The following is a 24,801-nucleotide window of genomic DNA, read 5'->3' as shown; positions in this document are numbered from 1 at the left end:
TTCCTCCCTGTGTCGTGTGGTGTTCCTCCCTGTGTTGTGTGGTGTTCCTCCCTGTGTTGTGTGCTGATCCTCCCTGTGTTGTGTGGCGTTCCTCCTTGTGTTGTGTGCTGTTCCTCCCTGTGTTGTGTGGTGTTCCTTTTTCTGTTGTGTGGTGTTCCTCCCCTGTGTTGTGTGGTGTTCCTCCCTGTGTTGTGTGGTGTTCCTCCCTGTGTTGTGTGGTGTTCCTCCCTGTGTCGTGTGGTGTTCCTCCCTGTGTTAGATCCCCACTTCCTGACATGCGTAAGATGAATGAGGATGGAGAACTGTGGCTGGTCTATGAGGGCTTAAAGGAGACCAACAGGTTACACCAGTGTGTGTGCATGTTTAACCCACCTTCCAAAAAAGTTGGGACAGTAAGAAAAATGTAAATACAAAACCCTTGCTTGATGGAGCACTTGAGCTGTTTAACTGCAGCCCGGCCGGTCTAGCACTTGCATTTTCACGCAGGAATGAATAAAGCTAATTAAGTAAAACGTTAGATATGTCATATATGCGCTATTGCATTTTACCCACTGTCCCAACTTTTTCGGAACTGGGTTTGTGTAAGGGTTTTGGTGTGTGTGTGCGTGTGTGTGAGCATTAATGGCAGGGTGTGTATACTTACTATACTCACTGATGTGAGTGTGATCTCGTGCTCGTCTTTGAACTTCACTAACCGCTTCTTCCTGGTCAGGGTTGCTGTGAGTCCCAGGAAAGCGTCCTGAACAGGGCGTCAGTGTGTTCCAGGGATTTCCATTCACCACTTGCTAACTAACGTCAAATACATTTTCACCTGCCAATCCATCTTCTGCATTTTCTGGAGGGTGGGAGGGAAGCCTTGGAGAACATACAAAACTTCTAAACAGCTATGCCGTCTGTTTACTTTCTGTTCCGCTTTAAAACACTAACATACGCTATATGGACAAAAGTATTGGGACACCACTTGTAATTCATGTGTTTGAGCCCCGACAGTTGCTAACAGGTGTAATAAATCAGTCATATAAAGGGAATGACATGCTTCCAACTGTGCAGCAACAGTTTAGGGAAGGTCCTTTCCTGTTCCAGCATGACTGCGCCCCACTCAACAGCTCTGGGATGAACTGGAACATCGACCATCAGTGCTCAGCCATACAAACCAGCTCTTTTGACTGAATGGGCACAAATTCCCACAGAGATACTTCAAAGTCTTGAGAGAAGCTTCTCAGGTGTCCAAATACTTTTGACCATACAGTGTCATTATTAAAGAGGACGTTCTCTGACCAGTCGACTCTGGACCTGCTGGTTTCTCCTGGTTTCTTTCAGGTTCCTGGGTTCTTGGATGCAGCTCCTCTTAGATGCTTGAATCTTAACGTCCGGTCCTGCTGCTGGACTCACACTCGGTTGCTCTGTGTGTGTGTGCGTGTGTGTGTGTGTGTGTGTGTGTGTGTGTGTGTGTGTGTGTGTTTGCAGGTTGCTGGAGTGCCAGCTGCAGGCTCAGCGGCGCTCCCATGAGGCCGAGCTGGAGGGGCTGCGCGGCGAGCTGCACTGTCTGAAGGAGGAGAACCAGCGGCAGCAGCAGCTGCTCACCCAGAACCTGCAGCTCCCGCCCGAGGCTCGTATCGAGGCCAGTCTGCAGCACGAGATCACCCGCCTGACCAACGAGAACCTGGTACGTGCCACGCCCGCCGGCCACTTCATTAGGAACGCCATGCTACTACTGTGGGTTCCCGCGACAACCTTCTGGTTTGACTTGTTGGCATGGAGGAGCTGATTCCAAACTTTTAGCCGTAACTCTTAAAATTTTTGCCTCTCTAGTCGTCCTCCTCACTGACACTGAAACCAAAATGCACTCGCGTCCTGTTTGGTTTTTATAGTCAATTCCTGATTTATGGAAGTCAGCACGTCTTATATTAGTGTATTCTGGTCCTTCCCTATGATAATGAACGTGTACAGGAGCTAGACCTCTGTGTCACCTCTTGCTTTTACCCCGTTCAAGTCTGATCACTGTGCTAAGCTACAATATATATGTACAAAAGCATTGCGCCTTGTGTTTCAGCCACAATAGTTGCTAACAGGTGTAAACAATGTGCTTCCGACTATGCAGCAACAGTATAGGGAAGGCCCTTCCCTGTTCCAGCATGACACAGAGTCCTGATCACATCCCCACTGTACAGCTTTGGAATGAACCGGAACATCAACTGAGGGTTTCTTGACCAGCATCGGCGCCCAGTGGTACAAATTCCCACAGAGACACTTCAAAGTCTTGTGAGGAGCCTTCTCGTTTGTTATAGAAATTGGACGCTCAGCAAGCTCACGGTCAGGTCAGGTGTCCAAATACTTTTGGCCTTATAGTGTTTAAGCGAGAGCTGCAAGGTTACAATAACATCACGACAGTGCCTCTAACTGTACGGCCAAAAGTATTTGGACACCTGACCGTGAGCTTGTCGGACATGTGGTTTTAAAAGCAAACTGTATTAAAGCAGAGTGACCGCTGTGTGATCTTTTCTTTTCTTTTGAGAAGGCTTCTCACAAGGCTTTGAAGGATAACTGTGGGAATTTGTGCCCATTTGGTCAAAAGAGCTGATTTGTATAACTGGGCACTGATGTTGGTTGATGTTCCGGTTCATCCCAGGGCTGTTGAGTGTGGCTGAGGTCAGGGCTCTGGGCGGTGCTTTGTGCACAGGGGTACAGTCATGCTGGAACAGGAGAGGTCCTTCCCGAAACTGCTGCTGCAAAGTCAAAAACGTATAATTTCCTTTATATGATTGATTTATTTCTCCTGTTAGGAGCTGTTGTGACTGAATTTGTGAATTAGAAGGGGCGTCCCAATACTTTTGACCATATTGTGTATTTTCGGAGGAACAGTTTGAATTGATCAGCTGACCTGGACACCCCGCTGAGTCATGTGAACGACATTTATTCCCGGGATTGGTCTTTTATGCTATAAATGCAGCTTGATCGAGTATTAATGTGGACGTGTGTATGATTTCCCGTATTTAATGGTGTGCGTGTGTGTGTGATCATTACTGTAACTTTGATTCATAGGAGTGCCCACCTGAGGATCCAAAGGTGTACAAAATCAACGTCCTGCGCAGGATGATTGTATGTAGTGCGCGTGTGTGTGTGTGTGTGTGTGTGTGTGTGTGTGTGTGTGTGTGTGTGTGTGGTGCACGTGTGTGAGCACTAAACACTGGTGTGTATTGCACAGAATCGGAGCTCTAACTGCACACGGCTGTATGTGTTTAACCCACAGCGCTGTGATTCAGCACACACACCTCTGTCAGCCTCGCAGGGCCAGACGTTAACGAGACTGAACGTCTGGAGAGACTCATCAGGGTTGATCCTGGAGCGTAAAGCCACAACTGTTCCATATCTTCCTACTTTACTAAACAGTTTTTGCACAACTAGTCGTACAGATCCACACTACATGAGGGTTGTGGATGCAGCCGGAAATCACTCACCTGTGCTCTGTAAACAACTTCCACCTGTCTGCACCTTTCACTGATATCAGTCCGGATGGTTCTGTCATTAAAGTGTGAAAATTAAGCATGAAGCGTTGGAGCAGTTGTAGCTCTATGATTAGGGTACTGCTCTAGTAATCGGAAGGTCACTGGTTCAAGCCCCACTATTGGGACTCACTATTGGGATTGGGCAAGGCCTACAATCCTCACTTGGCTTGAAATGTAATTTGTGGCCGCTCAGGTGGCGCAGCGGTAAAAACACACGCTGGACACCAGAGCTGGGATCTCGAATACATCGTATCGATCTCGGCTCTGCCTGTCGGCTGAGGCTGAGCGGCCACATGAACAACGATTGGCCTGTTGTTCAGATATGGGCGGGACTAAGCCGGATGTGGGTCTCTCTCTCACATGACTGATGAGAAAAGAGTGCTGTCAGGGTGTGTCTCTCCGTTCACAATGCTGAGCTGCATTGCACTCGTCAAAGTGTAGGTGATAAGATGCATACGGCTGCTGCCCACGTGTCTGAGGGGGCGTGGGTTAGCTTCGTTCTCCTCAATCAGAGTGGGGATCGGCATTGGAGAGGAAGCATGACGCAATCGGGCAGTTGGACGTGATAAAAGGGAGAAAAAGGGGAGAAAATGCATAAATAAAATCTATAAAAAAAAAAAGAAATGTAATTTGTCACAGTTGTAAAAGCGTCTGCTTAATTCCACAAACGTAAACACTTCAGAAATAACTACGTCAAACGGTAAGCCTATTTCCCGAACATTCGTAAGGAATATGTAAGCAGGAATAAATGCAGGTTTCAGGACGTCTGTGGGTGTGGCTGAGCTCCTCAGACGTCAGATCTCGTTACACATCACGTCTGGTTCTGCGAGGCGACTAATAATCACTCTCTCTCTCTAGAGTCGGATCTCTAACATGCTTCTCTTCTCAAGTGTTTCCTGCACCCTAAATACCCCGACTGCCCCCCCGCTGCCCTCATGTGTGCCCTGCCTCGTCTGAGCGATGGACTAACTGTGTGTGTGTGTGTGTTGCAGGACCTCATGGAGCAGCTGGAGAAACAGGACAAGACGGTACGCAAGCTGAAGAAACAGCTCAAGGTGTTCGCCAAGAAGATCAACGACCTGGAGGGTAAAAACACACACACACTAACACATACATTCACACATACATATACACACATACACACAAACGCACAACACATACACACAACACATACACACACATCAGAGATGTTCACAAGTCACAAAATACGAGTCAAGTCACGAGTCTTTAGACTAGAGTCCGAGTCAAGTCACGAGTCAATATAATCTACACAAAACATATATTGTAAATGTAGCGTAGAAATAAAGAAATAATCTGTAAGTTCAGATAAAAAACAACAACAGATTAGCGAGTGTATTTAGCCGTTTTACTTCGTGCCTTTACTTCCTTCGTCATTGTGTAAAATAATGTAATTTCTGTAACGAGAAGGTTCCAGTTAAAAGCTTCGACTGATACGTACACAGCGGCCAAAATCCAAAACACAGCAAAACAATCATAACCGCTGCTTACCTTAGCTTCTGTTCTTCCAGATGCTATTACATTTATAAGCGTGTGTCCCATTAGGAATATAATCCGTTATTTTATAAATGTGCTTATAATTAAAAACCTCCAAACTTTTTCCGGTCGTGAAGTAAAACAGGAAGTCGTTAGAAAGCCGATCGAGTGTTTCATTACCACGTCATCTGTGTTACGCAAACTGAATAAATGCAAATAACAGCAATTGTCACACGTAACTAATTTTAACAGATGTTGTCTACGAGTCATTTTTTGCGAGTCACGGGTCGAGTCCGAAGTTGCTGTGTGTGCGACTTGTGCATCTCTGACACACATTTACATTTTCAGCATTTAGCAGACGCTTTTATCCAAAGCGACTTACATTATACAGTCTAAGCAATTAAGAGCTAAGGGCCTTGCTTAAGGGCCCAACAGTGGCAACAAGGCAGTGGTGAGGTTTGAACCAGCAACCTTGTGCTTACTAGTCCAGTACTTTAACCGCTAGGCTACAACTGCTACACACACACACACACACACATTCTGTGTCATTACAGTAGCTGATGGTCTCAAAAAGTTTGTAGACACCTGTCACAAGAACAATTCATTCCAGACTCATCTGCATTAATTTTGGGCTGGTGTCCCTGTGGGGCTGTATGGTGGCTCACAGCAAGAAGGGCCTGGGTTTGATTCTTTTTTGTGTGGAGTTTGCATGTTCTCCCTGTGTCCATATGCCATGTGCTTCGATTCCCTCCCACAGTCCAAAAACATGCAGTCAGGTTGATTGGAGATACTAGAAACTGCCGGACTGGCGACCTGTCTGGGGTGTTTCCTGCATTTCACCCAATGAATTGAACCCACCGCGACCCTGACCAAGATAAAGCTGTGATAAAAAAGACAAAGAATGAACTATATACATGAATGGTATCCCTGAGTCTTCACTCTTTGGAGAAATTTAGGACCATGACTGCAGGGATTTTTATCATGCAGTTGGTCTGTGTGGTTTATGCAGCTTCACCGCTGGTCTGTTGTTGCTTCTAAAGCTTTTATGTTACAGTAACAGGACTCGTGGACGGGCTTCTCGTAACAGGACTGTAATTAATGGTCATTGGATATTGTGTGTGTGTGTGTGTGTGTGTAGGCGGACAGGTGGAGAACGTGTCTCCGGGTCAGATGGTGGACGAGCCGATACGTCCGGTCAACATTCCGCGCAGAGAGAAAGAGTTCCAGGGAATGTTGGAGTACAAGAAAGAGGACGAACTCAAACTGGTCAAGAACCTCATCCTGGGTACAACACACACACACACACACTCTTACACACACTGTGTACAGTAATAGTTTATATACACGTGTAAGGAACATGTGCGCCAGTTTTTGGTATATTAATGCTCCGTGCTCGCCGTCGTCTGATTCTCCTCTTCATACATTTTTAGTAGGAGACAGAACTGGACTTCACACATATGCAAGCCACCCATGCCGTGGGCACTGATGCGCCCATGAGTTTTACACGCTTAGCTGATAACAACAGAGAACAGCTAAAACGTGGACTCAGAGTTTCAGGTTGCACTTCTTGATGCAGCGGTGGACTGTGCTTAGTGACAACGGTTTTCTGAAGTACTCCCAAGCCCATGTGGCTTTTATATTACAGCAGCTGACAGTTTCTCATGCAGTGCTGTCTGAGGGCTTGATGGTATTTCGACGGATACTTATCCATGCCCCACATGGATCACAGTTTTATAGTGTTCACTCTGTTCTGTGTGTGTGTGTGTGTGTGTGTGTGTGTGTGTAGAGCTGAAGCCTCGTGGCGTGGCGGTGAATCTGATCCCTGGTTTACCCGCGTACATCCTCTTCATGTGCTTACGACACGCCGACTACGTCAACGATGACCAGAAAGTCAGAGCGCTGCTGACCTCCGTCATCAACAGTATCAAGAAGATCCTCAAAGTACACATACACACACACACACACACACACACACTACTGAGTTCCAAACTAGCCCTGGAAGCCACATTAGCACAAGAACTGTTCATTTACAGCTTTATGAATCAGGGTTGATGAATCTCCTTGTTGCGTCTTTAACAGGCCCGTCACAAGAGAGCGGTGGAGGAGAATGCAGGGTGTAGCGTGTTCCCACATAGGTGTTACACCAGGCCAGAGTTAGGAACCGTGGCCAAGTTCTTAATGTAATACAAATCCCGGTGACTGACCCTGGTAGATCCAGTGGATCAGTTGTGTACCTCAAGTATTTCTGTTAGGTTATCAACACCGTTCGGGTGGCAGGATGTGGATATTATTCTGAAATCTGTATAATTTTTTACCACGTACGTTTAAGATTGAGAGTTGATATCTGGCAGTGGTGGGGCTTAAACCGGCAACCTTTGGATTATTGGTCCAGTACCTTAACCGTTACAGCTACTCTAACGCTGCACCAAATTAATTACATTTAAATAAATCATTTTCATTTGTTCTGCCAGACCTACAGTTGCATTTTCAGCATTAAGCAGGAGCTTCTCTCCAAAGAGACTTATGGTACAGAGACAGTACACTGTCTAAGCAATGGAGGGTTAAGGGCAACTTGGCAGTGGTGGGGCTTAAACCAGTGACCTTTCGATTACTAGTCCAGTACCTTAACCACTAAGCTACAACTGCCCTGTCAGCATTTAGGACGCTTTTATCCAAAGCGACTTACAGCTATGACTAAATGCAGTTCGAGCAACTGAGGATTAAGGGCCCAACAGTGGCAACTTGGCGGTGGTGGGGCTTGAACCGACAGCCTTCTGATTACTGCTGCTCTTAACTTGTCGCCTGCTAATGTGAATGTACTTAGTGTACAGTGGGAAAAACATATGGACAGCGTTTTTAAATCTGTACCCGTTTGTGTTAGACTGGGTCAGTGTCAGATCAGGGACTGATGGCACTTGGGTGGTGCAGTGGGCAGATCCACTAGCCCATTAGTGCCATGGTCTGGTCTGGCACTCATAAAACAGTTGGCCATTGCTGAGTCCTCCAAACCGCTTCAACAGCGACTCCTGCACCAGTGGTGGAAGAATACAGTGAGACTAGCGTGGACCTTTAGCCTCTGGTCACCTTAGTCCAGCGGTGTAGCGGGACAGAGGTCGCCGAGTGCCACGGTGAAGTGTTTCCTGTTCCTCCCACACGTCTCCTGACCTGCATTTCTCTCTCTGTGTGTCTCTGTAGAAACGGGGCGACGATTTTGAGACGGTGTCCTTCTGGTTGGCCAATACGTGTCGCTTCCTGCACTGTCTGAAACAATACAGCGGAGACGAGGTACCACACACACACACACACACACACACACACACACACACACACGTCAGGCTAAATCAGTAGCATCAGCAAGTCATCCCACAAGAGGTGTACAAGTTGCACAGCCTCCTAATTCTTGATTCCTGATTTCTAAGTGTCGTCCACTTAAATAGGGCTAGTTTGCAATCTTTGATGGTCATCTCAGGTCACGTCCTAAGATTTGTGATCCATTTAAACAATCGTCTGTAAGTATAAAGTACGTGGAACAGTGGCGTCTCTGTCATGGTCACCTTATGAGAAAATTTGTGTGAGTGGTCAGATATAATCCAAATACTGACAGAAGCAGGTCACCATAACTAGGAAGCTGGTGGAACACAGATATCACTGTCCACAGTCAAGTGAGCTTTACAGCACTTTACATTAAGGAAAAAGCTTCTGCTCCAAAGTAAGTGACACTGAAGCCTGACTGAAGTTTGTTAGAGATCATAAAACATTATCTGTAATTCTCACATTTTTTATTGGTATATATTATATATTATATTATTATAATGTATATTTTACATTATTTATAATCACTTTGTTTACGTTGTTTATTTTTTATTATTTTTATATTATTTATAAAATTATTTATTTTACATTATTAAAAAATCTTTTTTAAATAAATTTTATTGTTTACATAATTTATCATTTTTTTTACATATTTTATTATTTATTTTATTGTTTACATTATTTCATATTTTTTTACATTATTTTTTATTGTTTACATTATTTCATATTTTTTTACATTATTTTTTATTGTTTACATTATTTCATATTTTTTACATTATTTTTTATTGTTTACATTATTTCATATTTTTTACATTATTTTTTATTGTTTACATTATTTCTTATTTTTTACATGAATTATAATTTATTTTTAACATTATTTATTATCGTTTGCATTCTATTTCCTCGGCTGCTCCCGATAGGGGATTATTGATTTGACACAGTTTTTACGCCGGATGCCCTTCCTGACACGACCCTCCCTATTTATCCGGGCTTGGGACCGGCACTACAGTGCGCTGGTTTATGCATCCTAGCATCTCCAATTAGCCTGGCTGCATGTTTTTGTACTGTGGGAGGAAACCGGAGCTCCCGGAGGAAACCCACAAGGACACGGGGAGAACATGCAAACTCCACACAGAAAGGACCCGGACCGCTCCGCCATTTATTATTGTTTACATTATTTCTTATTTTTTACATTATTTCTTATTTTTTACATTATTTATAATTTATTTTTAGTTTTTACATTATTTCTTATTTTTTACATTATTTATAATTTATTTTTATTTTTTACATTATTTATTATTTATTTTGTTGTTTACATTATTTATAATTTGTGTACATCATTTTTTATTTTCTTTATTTATAGTTTTTTATTGTTTATATATACAATTATTTTACATTATTTATAAAACTATACATAATTAATTTGAATTTTTGACATTATTTATAATTAATTAACATTTTTTTACATTATTTCTGACTTGTTTTTCTTGCAGCAATTTATGAAGTATAACACAACGAAGCAGAACGATCACTGTCTGTCCAACTTCGATCTGGCCGAGTATCGACAGGTCCTCAGTGATTTAGCCATTCAGATCTACCAGCAGCTCATCAAGTGTATGGAGAACATCCTGCAGCCCATGATCGGTTAGTGTACACACACACACACACACACACACATACTTGAAGGCTTGAAGGTTACTACTATCTACTACTATTAATGTGTGTGTGTGTGTGTGTGTGTGTGTGTGTGTGTGTTCAGTGTCCGGCATGCTGGAACACGAGACCATCCAGGGTGTGTCAGGTGTGAAGCCCACTGGTCTGAGGAAGAGGACGTCCAGCGTGGCCGATGAGGGGACGTTCACCCTCGACTCCATCCTCCGCCAGCTCAACTCCTTCCACAGCATCATGTGTCACCACGGCAACGACCCCGAGCTAATTAAGCAGGTCGTCAAGCAGCAGTTTTACATCGTCGGCGCCGTCACGCTCAACAACCTGCTGCTGCGCAAGGACATGTGCTCCTGGAGCAAGGGCATGCAGATCAGGTGATCTATCAGTAATTCATCATCAGGTACACAGGCCACGCCCCCTTCACTGGGACTGACAGGTACACAGGCCACGCCTACTTTACTGGGACTGACAGGTACACATCACTTCTTCACTGGGACTGACAGGTACACAGATCACTTCTTTACTGGGACTGACAGGTACACAGATCACTTCTTTACTGGGACTGACAGGTACACAGATCACTTCTTTACTGGGACTGACAGGTACACAGATCACTTCTTTACTGGGACTGACAGGTACACAGATCACTTCTTTACTGGGACTGACAGGTACACAGATCACTTCTTTACTGGGACTGACAGGTACACAGATCACTTCTTTACTGGGACTGACAGGTACACAGATCACTTCTTTACTGGGACTGACAGTACACAGATCACTTCTTTACTGGGACTGACAGTACACAGATCACTTCTTTACTGGGACTGACAGGTACACAGATCACTTCTTTACTGGGACTGACAGTACACAGATCACTTCTTTACTGGGACTGACAGGTACACAGATCACTTCTTTACTGGGACTGACAGGTACACATCACTTCTTCACTGGGACTGACAGTACACAGATCACTTCTTTACTGGGACTGACAGGTACACAGATCACTTCTTTACTGGGACTGACAGGTACACAGATCACTTCTTTACTGGGACTGACAGGTACACAGATCACTTCTTTACTGGGACTGACAGGTACACAGATCACTTCTTTACTGGGACTGACAGGTACACAGATCACTTCTTTACTGGGACTGACAGGTACACATCATTCCACTGTTACTGGGACTGACAGATACTCTGGTCATGCCTCTGTTATTGGGACTGACAGGTACACAGATCTTTTCTTTACTGGGACTGACAGGTACTCTGGTCAGGCCTCTATTACTGGGACTGATGTGAACCCTGACACCTGGAGCAGGGTTGGGTTTGTAGTGAGGAGGTGCTGTTTGTGTGTGTTCCAGGTATAACGTGAGCCAGTTGGAGGAGTGGCTGAGGGAGAAGAACCTGATGGTTTGTGGAGCGAAGGAAACTCTGGAGCCGCTGATCCAGGCCGCTCAGTTACTGCAGGTTAAAAAGAAAACCGATGAAGATGCTGAAGCGATTTGCTCCATGTGTAACGCTCTCAGTACTTCTCAGGTACACACTCACACTCACACACACTCTCTCACACACACACACACACACACTCTCTCTCACACACACACTCACTTTTCCCTTCTCACTGTCGTGTACAGATCGTGAAGGTGTTGAACCTGTACACTCCCGTCAATGCGTTTGAGGAGAGGGTTTCTGTAACGTTCATCCGAACCATACAGGTAAGAACCGTGTCACACGCCTACCAAAATACGCCAAAAACACGCCAAAAACACACACCACAAGGTCAAAAGTATGTGGACACCCCTTCTAAATACCCTGCCTAAATACCACCTGATGAGTTTGAGTCCTGATCTGAACCCCACTGAACACCTTGGATATATATTGGAAAGCTTTGGTGCCAACGTTGGTGCCTGACTGCACAATAAATGCCCTTTTTGGACACAAATTTCCACAGACACACTCCAAACCAGAAATGAGTGACGTTTGGGGAAATAGGGGCTACATATCAAGTCTAATCGTTTTAGAAGATGTCCGACAAGCTCATGGTCAGGTGTCCACTTAATTTTGGCACTATTGTATGTGTGTCCCTGTTGCTGATGGACATTTTTTTATTTACGAATTAGTATTTAATTACTAGTTATTATTTATTTACTAATTATTATTTATTAACTAATTATTTATTTAATAATTATTATTTAGTAATTATTATTTGGTAATTATTATTTACTAATTGTTATTTAATTACTAGTTATTATTTATTTAGTAATTATTATTTACTAATTATTGTTTAATTACTAGTTATAATTTCATTACTAGTTATTATTTATTTACTAATTATTATTTAGTAATTATTTTTTGGTAATTATTATTTACTAATTATTATTTAATTACTAGTTATTATTTATTTACTAATTATTATTTAGTAATTATTATTTATTTACTAAGTATTATTTATTTACTAATTATTATTTTCTAATTATCATTTATTTGCTAATTGTTATTTACTAATTATTATTTAATTACTAATTATTATTTATTTAGTAATTATTATTTTCTACTTATTATTTATTTAATAATGACTGTTTACTAAGTAGTATTTAATTACTAGTTATTATTTATTTAGTAAATATTATATAGTAGTTATTATTTAGTTAGTAATTATTATTTACTAATTATTATTTATACAGTAATTATTATTTACTCATTATTTATTTAGTAATTATTATTTATTTACTAATTGTTATTTATTTAGTAATTATTATTTATTAAGTAGTGATTGTTTACTAGTTATTATTTACTGATTATAATTATGCACTAATTATTTTGCTCTCTCTTCTGTATCAGAACCGTCTGAGGGACCGTAAGGAATCTCCTCAACTTCTCCTGGATACCAAGATAATCTACCCGGTCACGTTCCCCTTCAACCCGTCCTCCCTCGCCCTGGACACCATCCAGATCCCGGGCAGCCTCAACCTGAGCTTTCTCAACCGCGTGTAGACCTGTCGGCCCGTCCCGCTCCCCCGTCACGTCTCACACTGTACAGACTTCACTTACATCACGTACACGTACACACACCGACTCCTCGGTTCTAGTCCAACACTGCTGTGGAACGCTTGCTGGGAACGTTCCGGATCAATAACGGGTGTTTGGGAATGGGGGGGGGGGTTGTAGAGGGGTTTGTGAGGTCAATCATTTCCTCTTTATTGTGTTTTGTTGACATTTCAGTGAGAACTCTGTACAGTGCACAGCTAACTATCAAAGCTACGTATCGACGCTCAGATCTTTTATTTATTGCTCCGGTCCGCTCTGCGACAGGTCGCGTCCACATTCTGGACGATCCGATCGATTCAATGAAACGTACGTAGTGAAATATTGTTCGTCCATATCAGAAAAATAATCTAGAGGCATTTCAGAGAGCGCCGCACTGCGTCTGCGCCACGTAGATGTTTATTTGTTAGTAGTAGTTTGTAGTTTTAGCTAGCTACCTAATCTTACTCTTGAATGACTGATGATGATGGTGGTGATGAAGCACCATGTTTCAGCTGTACGGGTGCTGGTGAGGGATTTTTTAAAAGCTAAATTAGCATCACGTTCTCGCGCTGCTGTGGTTTATATATCAGCTAGCCTCAAAACACTGAATCAGCACAAATCGACAACATGACAACACAGCCATGCTAAGCAGGGATCGTTTTAGCCGTTAGCGTTTGTACGTTTGTTTGTTTTTGCTGTAAATGTTTTTATTTTTGCTGCAGTTTCAAATATTAAATAAAATAAAATGTCCTGGTTTATGTATAAATAATTAAAACCACTGGCTAACACCCGCGCCGCACGACTGTCTTCAGTCTTCATGATTGTGCTGCGTTTGTGGGCTCTGACGTACAGCTAAGTGTGCTAATTAGCACTGGCTAAGTGTCTGGACTAGCCACTCGCATTAAATAACTGCATTTCAAGGAGCTGGAAGGTGTTAAGAGCCTCGCTCAAGGGTCCAATGGTGGTGCTTTAACCCTCAACATTTGTACTCTATATGTACAAGAGTATCTGGACGCCCCTTTCAATTATTGAATTCACGTGTTTCAGCCACGACAGTTGCTAACAGGTGTAATAAATCAATTATATGAGGGAAACGATCTGCTTCCGACTTTGCAGCAACAGTTTAGGGAAGGACCTCACCTGTTCCAGCATGACTGTGTAGCTCTATATAGACAAGAGGTTCATGAGCTTGCTGGAAGTCTCGATTCAAAAACGAACAGTATTAAAATAGTGAGCTCTACCTCTTCTGAGAAGGCTTCTCACAGGACTTTGAAGCATGTCTGTGGGAATTTGTGTCCATTCAGTTGGTGTTCCAGTTAATTCCAGAGCTGTTGAGTGATGCTGAGGTCAGGACTCTGTGCAGGACGCTGGAGCTTCTTTAATTTTAATCGAGATATTCTTCATGTCTTTATAGAGGTGGCTCTGTGGGTAGCACTGTCGCCTCACAGCAAGAAGGTCCTGGGTTCGATTCCCAGTTGGAGTAGTCCGGGACCTTTCTGTGTGGCATTTGCATGTTCTGCGGTTTCCTCACACAGTGCAAGTGAGGTGAATTGGAGACACAAAATTGTTTGATAAATCTTGTGTAACCAAAGTGTGTAAAATATGACGTTAAATTCCTAATAAACAAATAAACAGTGTAGGGAAGGCCCTTGTCTGTTCCAGCATGACTGTGCACAAAGCAAGCTGTATAAAGACATGAAGAAAAGCTCTGCTTAAAGACCAAGGAACTCCAGTGACCGTGAGCTTGCTGGACGTCCCATCTCAAAAGCAAACTATTATAATAGATTCACCTCTGTCTCTTCTGAGGGAGGATTTGAAGTGTGTCTGTGTGTGGGAATTTGTGCCGGTTTAGTCAAAAGATGACAGGATTTGGATGGCTGGGCGCTGATCGAGCTCTGTCGGGTGGGGCTGAGGTCGGGACTCTGTGCAGGACTCTGGAGTTTTACTTCATGTCCTATGCTGGTACAGGGAAGGACCTTCCCTAAACTGTTGCTGCAGAGTTGAAAGCCTATAATTTCCATTATATGATTGATTTATTACACCTGTTAGCACCTGTTGTAGCTGAAACACATGAATTCAATCACTGGAAGCGGCGTCCCAATACTTTTGCCCATATAGTATTCGTAGCTGAGTGAGCATTTGAATACATGCTTTATTAAATGAGGTTTTTTATCGACCCGTGAATTAGCGATTGTGACCGACAGCTTCACCCCCGACGTAGCGCCGCTTCATACTGAAACACGGTTTATCCAAAATAGCGGAAATGCTAGCTATTTTGCAGAACTGTTAGTAATTGAATAAATTTTCCTCTTCTCTGTTATGCTGTCAGCTGTAAGTTAGCATGTAGAATCAATCACACGACTGTTTGTACTTGTAATTAAAATCCACACAGATTTACTGATCTGGATCGGGTTAGGGTTCTGAATCGTCTCAGATGGGCGACGCCCGGGTAGAACGCGTACGGCCGAACCCCTCATGTACCCGCTGTATAAAATCCACACCCGCCTGTACAGAAGCGCTGCGTTATGGTAGAAATGCTAATCGTCCCTGCTTTTAATAATCAGATCAGCTTATTATTCTTTCTCTGAGGAGCCGTGCTGGAGCGTTCGTCTCCTGATGAGTTTGTCGGTCTCTGTAGATGTAATGAGCACCATGTTCACCATCAAGTACAATGTCAAGTACTAACTGTACAAGCTAATTAAATACCATGAAGCACCAGGTCTGGTCTCCTTTATTTGTTTGGATTTGCTGCTGAAGCTGATGCAACTTTTTATTGAGCATTTTTGTGTGTTGGGAACTTCTGCATGAAAACAACATGCTTCTGATTTTGTACCAACAGTTTAGGGAAGGCCTTTTACAGGTCCAGCATGACTGTGCCTCTGTGCGTAATGTAAGCTCCAAAAACAACTGGTTTTTGGAGGTCCTGACATCAGGCGTCCAGGTGGAACAGTGTGATATCCCACTAGCACACCAGCGGCGAGATTCTGGACACCCCGGTCGGCTGGGCGCCATCTAGCGGGCAGTGCCTGCAGCAGACACTAATTGGCCACCGTGTCTGCTAGGGCGGGTTGACCGGACTATGTGGGTGGGGTCTTCAAACGCTGTGTAAGGACCCTGATTAGCAGATAGAGAGGCACCTGTGTAGAGTGCATGGGTGAAAAGAAGGGGCCCGCTAGGACGGCGCGCGGGTCGGAGGAGGCGTGAGCAGCAATATACCCTCCTCGACTGCAATCAGGGATCCACCAGCAGCGGAGGACAACTAAAAAAGGTCCTGACATCAACCCCACTGATTATGAATTAGGGATCAATTAGAACACTGACTGTGAGCCAGGCCTTAATGTTAAACATCACAGATGCTCTTTTGTCTGAGAGTCTGTGCAAAATCTTGTGGAACGCTTTCCCAGAGGAGTTGAGCCTGTTATAACCACAAAATGAGTAGGGACAACAACAACTCGGAGAGCAGTACAGCGTACGGAGATTGGACCTTCCATCTCTAGTTTTGGAAGTCTTGTTCTCTCAGTAGAGGTCACAGTTACGCAGGAGCGACGAGGAAACCCTTGGACCGTGCATCCCCACCCCGTCAGACACGGCCACTCATTATGTCGATTTCTTCACTGTTTCATTTATCAGTGTTACATCAAGAGTACAAAACATTTTACAGAGCAGGATTCATGTTGCTGTGGAGCACCCACCCTACCAGCTGCACCACAGCGCCATCGTTACTGTTAGCTGGTAGTGTGGGTGCTGCACGGCTCCAGAATCATGGTTCAAATCCTAAGTCCAGTGATACAATAGGCTTCTGAAAAGCAGATGTTTATTGAGGAAAATGAATGTTCTGATCAGGTTTTGATGGAGCTCAGAGATCCTCCTTCTTCTAGCTGTGTCGTCACCCCACCGTCTCATGTTATCTTCTGGATGGGTGAGCAGTCGATGGGTGAAGGTCGAGCTGGTGGTTCACTGTACAGAAGCTTGTGGTCCACGTATAGTTGGGTCACGGAGGTGTCGTAGCCACTGGAGAAAGTGGTTAGCATTAGCTTTAGCAGGTCCCGGGTCCTGCTAGAGAAACAGAAAGGTGAAGAACGTCAGAATCGTGCTGATTCTCGATGGACGTCTGAGGAGAACATGTTCACCATCACACTTTATTATAGAATCATGATCATCACTTATCCATTATTAAAATCATACTCACTGATCACACAGGTAGAACTTCATGGTTCTCCTTCCTCTTCAGGCTCATCCTCTCCATCTGGTGTCATGTTGGTTTATCCACCCGCCCCACCACTATACCCCCCATCGTGCTCTGGTATAAGAATGCTGAAATCCTCACAGCAGCTTCTCCGTCTTCTCCTCACCACTGTGAGTTTTAGACAGGAAGTCAGAGCACCAATGGGACTCGTCGTCTGTGGGTCTCAGGGACGGGATTAATGGGCTTGACGAAGATGAGCCTGGCTTTACATTTAGGAAAAGCAGGACTGGGTTCCACAGACAGTGAGTCTGAACTGTTTGGAGGTTCTGGTTTCTCTGTCTGTGGTTCCTCACTTGGAGAAGTTGGATGGGTCTGACTGAGCTCCTGAAGTTAGAGTAAGAAACAGAAATAAAACAGAACGACATGTTTAATCCAGAGTTAAAGATGTTCCATTAAAAATAAACGTTACGATGACTAGAAGGAGACGGATCCTCTCAGCAGTTCCTCACCTTCTCCTCCTGCTGCTTCTCTTTCTTCTGCTGCCACTTTCTCCAGCGCTCCACCAGCCTCTTGGGCTTCTCCTCCTTTCCCTTTTTAGCCTCCTCCTTCCCCCTCCTCTTGTCCTCCTTTATTGCTTGTCGTATTTCCTCCCACTTTTTATAGAAATTTTCCAGCTCCTGGCGTCTCCTCTCAGTCTTCTCCAGAAGCCGTCTCTTCTCCTGCTCCACTTTAGCCACTCGTACCTCCTGAATGAAACCACCAGTGCCTGTTTGGAGGGAAGCAAAGAAAAATAAGACATGAACTCTGTGTGGTTTAGAATGTGAGAGAAAACATCAGTTCCAGAAAAGATGGGACAGGATGTGTAATGTAAATAACACCAGTAAGCAGCGATTTCTGATTGTTTATTAGCATTTCACATCCTGTCCCAACTTTTGGTGGACTTGAGTTTAGTAAACGGTAAGAAAAGACTTACAGATGACGTAGAACTTGTCTGCATTCTCCTCCTCTCTCCTCAAGCTCTTCTCCATCTTCCTCTGGTATCGATCTTTCATCTTCTGATTGACCCACCCGACTACGAGACCCGTCGTGCTCTGGAGTTTGGGCTCCTCCTTTTCCTTGGTGCTGGTGTCTTCACAGCAGATCTTGTTCTTCTCCACCACTGTGGGTTTATCGTTTTCTTCTGCTTCTTCCTTGACGTTCAAGCTCTTCTTCAGGGCTGAAGATGTTCCAGAAGCAGACGGTGATCCTGATCTCTGACTGGACTCCTTTGGGAGGTCTGGGTTTAGATCCAGACGTTGAACCTTTCTGAGCACTGGTTTGTCTGGAGAAGAACCAGGTTGGTTGGTTGTCTTGACCTGATTCTTCTCTGAGGTGATGATCTTCTGAGGGGTTTTCTGAGTGACCGGGGTCTCTGTGTGAGCAGTCACCTTTCTCAGCCCATCGTTCTCTCCCTGCCGCCGTCGCTCTGTGGGCTCCTGTCCGGCCTCGTCCATTCTCTCTTTACCTTCTTTCTCTCTTTCCTCCTCGACCTGCTCCTGTTCCTGCTCCTCCACCTCTCTCTGGATCTCCATCTCCACCTGCTTTCGTTCCTCCTCAAACCTGGTCACAGAGCAGCCAAAATCCCAAACAGTGAAATCTCAGAGATACTCTGGTAATGATCACATTCTGTTACTCAACATGTAGAACTAATCCTGTCTGAATACCTCATTACACGTTCCGTTCATAGAAGCTCACAACTCACCTCTGCTTCATCATCTCCATCTCTGTCTCCTCCATCTCTGTCTCTGTCTCCTCCATCTCTGTCTCACTCTCCTCCATCTCTCTCTCAATCTTCTCCATCTCTGTCTCATTCTCCTCCATCCTTCTCTTTTTCTCCTTTATTGCTCTCCCCTTCTCCTTCATCTCGCTCTCTTTCACTATTTCTCTCTCATTTTCCATCTCTTGCTTTTTCTCCTCCACCTTGATTCTTTTCTCCTCTTCTTTTGGATGTTCTTTCTTTTCCTCTCTCTTGCTTTCTCTCTCTTTGCTCTTTTCTTTCTCTCTCTCTATTTCTTTTCTTTGTTCCTCTTTATCCTCCCTTCGTTTTCTCTCACTTTTCTGGAGGAGGCTGTTACTCTGAAATCTCTCGCTCTCTCTCTCAGTTTCCTTTCTCCTCTCCTCGTTCTCCTCCTCCAGTTTCTTCTCCATTTCTTTAGATCGAGCAGACATCTCCTGCTCTTTACGTTTCCATTCTCTCTCTCTTTTTTCGTTTGCTCTTCCTCTCTCCTCCTCCAGCTTCTCCATCATCTCCTTTAGCTCGGCTTCTCTTTCTCGCTGCTTCTCCTTCATTAGCTTTCTTTCTTTCTCCATCTCTGTCTTTTTCTCCTCAATCTCTCTCTCTTTCTCCTTTATCTCACTAACTTTTGCCTCCATCTCACTCTTTTTCTTTTCCCTTGTCTCTCTCTCTTTCTTCCACTGTATCTTTATTTCTTTATTGTCGTTCCTCCGTCTCTCTCTCTCCTCCTCTATCTTCTTATATTCATTCTCATCCATCTTCACCTCCACCTGTATCTCTCTCTCTTTCTTCTCCATCTCTCTCTCTTTCACTATTTCTCTCTCTTGCTTTTTCTCCTCCACCTTGATTCTTTTCTCCTCCTCTTTTGGATGTTCTTTCTTTTCCTCTCTCTTGCTTTCTCTCTCTTTCTCCTCCATCTCTCTCTCTTTCTCCTCCATCTCTCTCTCTTTGCTCTTTTCTTTCTCTCTCTCTATTTCTTTTCTTTGTTCCTCTTTATCCTCTCTTCGTTTTCTCTCACTTTTCTGGAGGAGGCTGTTAATCTGAAATCTCTGGTTCTCCCTCTCAGTTTCCTTTCTCCTCTCCTCGTTCTCCTCCTTAAGTCTCTTCTCCATTTCTTTACATCGAGCAGACATCTCCTGCTCTTTACGTTTCCATTCTCTCTCTCTTTTTTCGTTTGCTCTTCCTCTCTCCTCCTCCAGCTTTTCCATCATCTCCTTTAGCTCGGCTTCTCTTTCTCTCTGATTCTCCTTCATCAGCTTTCTTTCTCTCTTTAGCTCCTCACATTTCTCCTGCAGCTCTTTTGCTTTCTGCTTCTGTAATTCCTCCATCTCCTCCACCTGCAGCTCCTCACGTCTCCTCTTTATCTTTTCCTGAAGCTCTTCTATTTCTTTCAGCTTCTTCATCTCCTTCGCTCTCAGGGTTTCTTTCTTCTTCTCATTTTCCACCCTGATCTGATCCTCTCTCCTCCTGATCATCTCCTGATCCTGGAGCTGCCTGAGATCCTCCTGCTCCTTATTCCATTTCTCCTCCTCTTTTTTCATTTCCCTCAATAATCTCTCCAGTTCTCTCACTCGTTCCTCAGGGTGTTCCTCTCGTCTCGGGCTTTCTGTCTCACTTCCATCCAGATGTTTCTGCTGTCTGTGCTCAGCTGGATTCCTTCTAAAGATCTTGTCGAGCTTCTTATTCAACTCTTTGATGGTTAGTTCTATATTTTCTAGTGGCTTGACCTTCTCAGTTGTGAGCACAACATCATCAAGATGTCTGATCTTTACATCTTCATGACTGAATCTCTGATGCTGGAGGCTGTAACTGTTCTCCAGCTCAGTGACCATTCTTCTCAGCTTGTCCAGCTGACTCTGGATGTTGTCCAGCATCATCTTCTTATTTTCACGAATGGCCCGTTGTTGCTCTCTCACACCTTCCATTTCAGCCAGGAGAGAAGATCTGACCTCGCTACCCAGGTCAGTCTGTGGCTGAAAAGTGTCCTGTGTTCCTGGACACCACCCGTACGTTCTCTCTCTCTCCATCCTGTTCTTAACCTCTCTCGCCCGAGATCTCAGTTCCTTCAGCCGTTCAAATCTTTCATCTTGGTCGGATCTCCAAGCATCATAAATCCCGCGGCTCGGTTCTCGCTCCTCTTCCTCCTCCTCCTGTTTTCTATTCAACTTTCTCTGCTTTCTCTTCTTCTCCAGCTTCTTCTGTCTGTCCTGCTCCTTTCTCTTCAGCTCCTTTCTCCTCCTCTGAATCTCTCTCTCCAGCTCTCTCATCTCTCTCTGGAGCTGCTGGAGCTTCTGCTTCTCCATCTCGTACTCCTCGTCCCGGCATCCACAGCAGAAGAGGCGCCGGAGCAGCTTTCTAATCCTCATCGTTCACGTCTAAATAAAAGCAGAGAAACGTTTTATAGTTTACTGTGATATTAAATCTATAAAAATATAAAATAAAAGATCGTTTCCAGTTAATTTACTGATGGAATAAATGAGTGGAGGAGCAGGAAGCATCAGACCTGTGTTCGTTCTGCTGGTTCGGAGGATAAATGAAGGCTTGTGCTGAATGCTGCTGTGTGATCAGATCACTGTGCTGCAGCTCAGTAGCTTCTCTCCACTCACAGCATTATGACATCATCAGTGGAGTGTGGTGCCTCATTATGACATCATCAGTAGAGTGCTGGAGAGGGGGCTCAGTCCTGATTCACCTGCTCTGAGTAGCCCACATGTATCAAGGTGCCATATTTACTTCATTTATATACATTTGCACCATATGACCAAAAGTATGTGGACACCTGACCACGGCCAACGTTCCAATTCATCCCAAAGGTGTTTAGAGAAGTTGAGGTCGGGGCTCAGTGCAGGCCACTAAAGTTTTATAAACTGATTTTATACACATTAGCAATGAATGTGGCTGGAACACCTTTGCTCAGTTAATAGGTGGGCTCTCCATATACAGTAATTGACCAAAAGTATGTGGACACCTGATCATGAGCTTGTTCAAGATCTCATTGAGAAACCATACCAAGTTTTACCTTGTGCAGCTATAACAGTCTCCACTCCTTTTAAGATTTTAGTTTGTCTGTGGGAATTTGTGCATATTCAGTCCATAAAGCAGTGTAGGCTGTTACAACCAACCTATACCAACCTACACCAACTTACTTCAACCTATATCAACCTACACTGACCTACGCTGACCTACACTAACCTACACTAACCCACACCAACCTACACTAACCTACTCCAACCTACACCAACCTATACAAACCTACACCAACCTACACTAAACTACACTAACCTATACCGACCTATACCAACCTACACCAACCTACACTAAACTACACTAACCTATACCGACCTATACCAACCTACACAAACCTACACAAACCTACACCAACCTACACTAACCTATACTAACCTACACTAAGCTACACTAACCTATTCCAACCTACACTAACCTACACTAACCCACACCAACCTACACTAACCTATACTAACCCACACCAACCTACACTAACCTATACCAACCTACACTAACCTACACCAACCTATACCAACCTACACAAACCTACACCAACCTACACTAACCTACATTAACCTACACCAACCTACACTAACCTACACAAACCTACACCAACCTACACTAACCTATATTAAGCTACACCAACCTACACTAACTTATACCAACCTACACTAACCTACACTAACCTACACTAACCTACACAAACCTACACAAACCTACACTAACCTACATTAACCTACACCAACCTACCCTAACCTACACAAACCTACACAACCTACACTAACCTATACCAACCTACACAAACCTACACCAACCTACACTAACCTACTCCAACCTAATCCAACCTACACAAACCTACACTAACATACACTGACCTACTCCAACCTACACCAACCTACACTAACCTACACTAACCTGCAAAAACCTACACCAACCTACAATAACCTACTCCAACCTACTCCAACCTACACTAACCTGCACAAACCTACACCAACCTACAATAACCTACTCCAACCTACACTAACCTATACCAACCTACAATAACCTACACCAACCTACACTAACCTACTCCAACCTACACCAACCTACACTAACCTATACCAACCTACACTAACCTATACCAACCTACACAAACCTACACCAACCTACACTAATCTACTCCAACCTACACCAACCTACACAAACCTACACCAACCTACACAAACCTACTCCAACCTACACAAACCTACACCAACCTACACCAACCTACACTAACCTACTCCAACCTACACCAACCTACACTAACCTATACCAACCTACACAAACCTACACCAACCTACACTAATCTACTCCAACCTACACCAACCTACACCAACCTACACAAACCTACAATAACCTACTCCAACCTACTCCAACCTACACCAACCTACACAAACCTACACTAACCTACTCCAACCTACACCAACCTACACTAACCTATACCAACCTACACAAACCTACACCAACCTACACTAACCTACTCCAACCTACACCAACCTACACTAACCTACTCCAACCTAATCCAACCTACACAAACCTACACTAACATACACTGACCTACTCCAACCTACACCAACCTACACTAACCTACTCCAACCTAATCCAACCTACACAAACCTACACTAACATACACTGACCTACTCCAACCTACACCAACCTACACTAACCTACAAAAACCTACACCAACCTACAATAACCTACTCCAACCTACTCCAACCTACACTAACCTGCACAAACCTACACCAACCTACAATAACCTACTCCAACCTACACTAACCTATACCAACCTACACAAACCTACACCAACCTACACTAACCTACTCCAACCTACACCAACCTACACTAACCTATACCAACCTACACTAACCTATACCAACCTACACAAACCTACACCAACCTACACTAATCTACTCCAACCTACACCAACCTACACAAACCTACACCAACCTACACAAACCTACTCCAACCTACACAAACCTACACCAACCTACACCAACCTACACTAACCTACTCCAACCTACACCAACCTACACTAACCTATACCAACCTACACAAACCTACACCAACCTACACTAATCTACTCCAACCTACACCAACCTACACCAACCTACACCAACCTACACAAACCTACAATAACCTACTCCAACCTACTCCAACCTACACCAACCTACACTAACCTACTCCAACCTACACCAACCTACACTAACCTATACCAACCTACACAAACCTACACCAACCTACACTAACCTACTCCAACCTACACCAACCTACACTAACCTATACCAACCTACACTAACCTATACCAACCTACACAAACCTACACCAACCTACACTAATCTACTTCAACCTACACCAACCTACACAAACCTACACCAACCTACACAAACCTACTCCAACCTACACCAACCTACACTAACCTATACCAAATTACACTAACCTACACCAACCCACACCAACCTACACCAACCTACACTAACCTACATTAACCTACACTAACCTATAACAACCTACACTACTATCAACGTTCCAATTCATCCCAAAGATGTTTAGGCCACTAAAGTTACTCTACACCACTCAGCACACTGTCATTCTGTAACAGGAATAGGCCTTCCCAAAACTGTTTACCTAACTGATTTTATACACCTGTTAGCAATGAATGTGGGGTGTCCAAAAGTATTGGGACACTACTTCTAATTATTGAATGTATGTGTTTTAGCCACAACAATCACTAATGGGTGTAATATATCCATGATATACGTAAAAGAAATGACAGGCTTCCAGAAGAAGCTGTGTGAGAAGCTTCTCAGAGGA

The 24,801-nt window shown here is 43.9% G+C and overlaps 2 protein-coding genes across 6 annotated transcripts in view; one reads left to right on the top strand and one right to left on the bottom strand.

Moving 5' to 3' along the window:
* Positions 1-13,145, top strand: part of myo5aa (myosin VAa) — a 71,322-nt gene extending 58,177 nt beyond the window's left edge. The window contains exons 31-42 of one of the 3 annotated variants that reach the window (XM_063004825.1): positions 260-340; positions 1,468-1,666; positions 3,043-3,099; positions 4,499-4,592; positions 6,139-6,285; positions 6,787-6,941; positions 8,196-8,285; positions 9,806-9,956; positions 10,072-10,354; positions 11,341-11,515; positions 11,614-11,694; positions 12,821-13,145. In XM_063004825.1, coding sequence (XP_062860895.1) covers positions 260-340; positions 1,468-1,666; positions 3,043-3,099; positions 4,499-4,592; positions 6,139-6,285; positions 6,787-6,941; positions 8,196-8,285; positions 9,806-9,956; positions 10,072-10,354; positions 11,341-11,515; positions 11,614-11,694; positions 12,821-12,973 — 1,666 coding nt within the window. In that variant the 3' untranslated portion in view covers positions 12,974-13,145. The remainder of the gene's footprint in view (positions 1-259; positions 341-1,467; positions 1,667-3,042; positions 3,100-4,498; positions 4,593-6,138; positions 6,286-6,786; positions 6,942-8,195; positions 8,286-9,805; positions 9,957-10,071; positions 10,355-11,340; positions 11,516-11,613; positions 11,695-12,820) is intronic. The other 2 variants (XM_063004823.1, XM_063004824.1) reach the window with 2 other exon arrangements.
* A 3,658-nt stretch (positions 13,146-16,803) lies between these two features.
* LOC134323327 (trichohyalin-like) lies at positions 16,804-21,573 on the bottom strand. 3 transcript variants are annotated; one of them, XM_063004817.1, is made up of 6 exons: positions 21,470-21,573; positions 18,934-21,341; positions 18,166-18,791; positions 17,702-17,958; positions 17,196-17,576; positions 16,804-17,062 (listed from the first exon to the last, which is right to left on the bottom strand). In XM_063004817.1, the coding sequence occupies exons 2-5, from the start codon at positions 21,330-21,332 to the stop codon at positions 17,382-17,384; spliced, it is 3,477 nt and encodes a 1,158-aa protein (XP_062860887.1). In that variant the 5' UTR covers positions 21,333-21,341; positions 21,470-21,573; the 3' UTR covers positions 16,804-17,062; positions 17,196-17,381. The 3 variants fall into 3 exon arrangements, with proteins under 3 accessions (XP_062860887.1, XP_062860889.1, XP_062860888.1); XM_063004819.1 differs by having other exon boundaries at positions 16,804-17,059; XM_063004818.1 differs by lacking the exon at positions 21,470-21,573 and having other exon boundaries at positions 18,934-21,357.
* Positions 21,574-24,801: the final 3,228 nt, after the last annotated feature.

Source organism: Trichomycterus rosablanca, chromosome 11, assembly GCF_030014385.1.
Source record: "Trichomycterus rosablanca isolate fTriRos1 chromosome 11, fTriRos1.hap1, whole genome shotgun sequence".
NCBI lineage: Eukaryota > Metazoa > Chordata > Actinopteri > Siluriformes > Trichomycteridae > Trichomycterus > Trichomycterus rosablanca.
The sequence above is the reverse complement of the archived record's forward strand: the minus strand, read 5'-3'. Positions and strand labels throughout refer to the sequence as shown.

Excerpts from the sequence above, each read along its gene's own strand:
- LOC134323327 (XM_063004817.1), bottom strand. The coding sequence starts at position 21,332 with ATGAGGATTAGAAAGCTGCTCCGGCGCCTCTTCTGCTGTGGATGCCGG. Across the intron at positions 18,792-18,933 it reads ATGGAGATGATGAAGCAGAG|GTTTGAGGAGGAACGAAAGC; the intron begins GTGAGTTGTGAG and ends CTCTGTGACCAG. Across the intron at positions 17,959-18,165 it reads AGACAAGTTCTACGTCATCT|GCACTGGTGGTTTCATTCAG; the intron begins GTAAGTCTTTTC and ends CCCTCCAAACAG.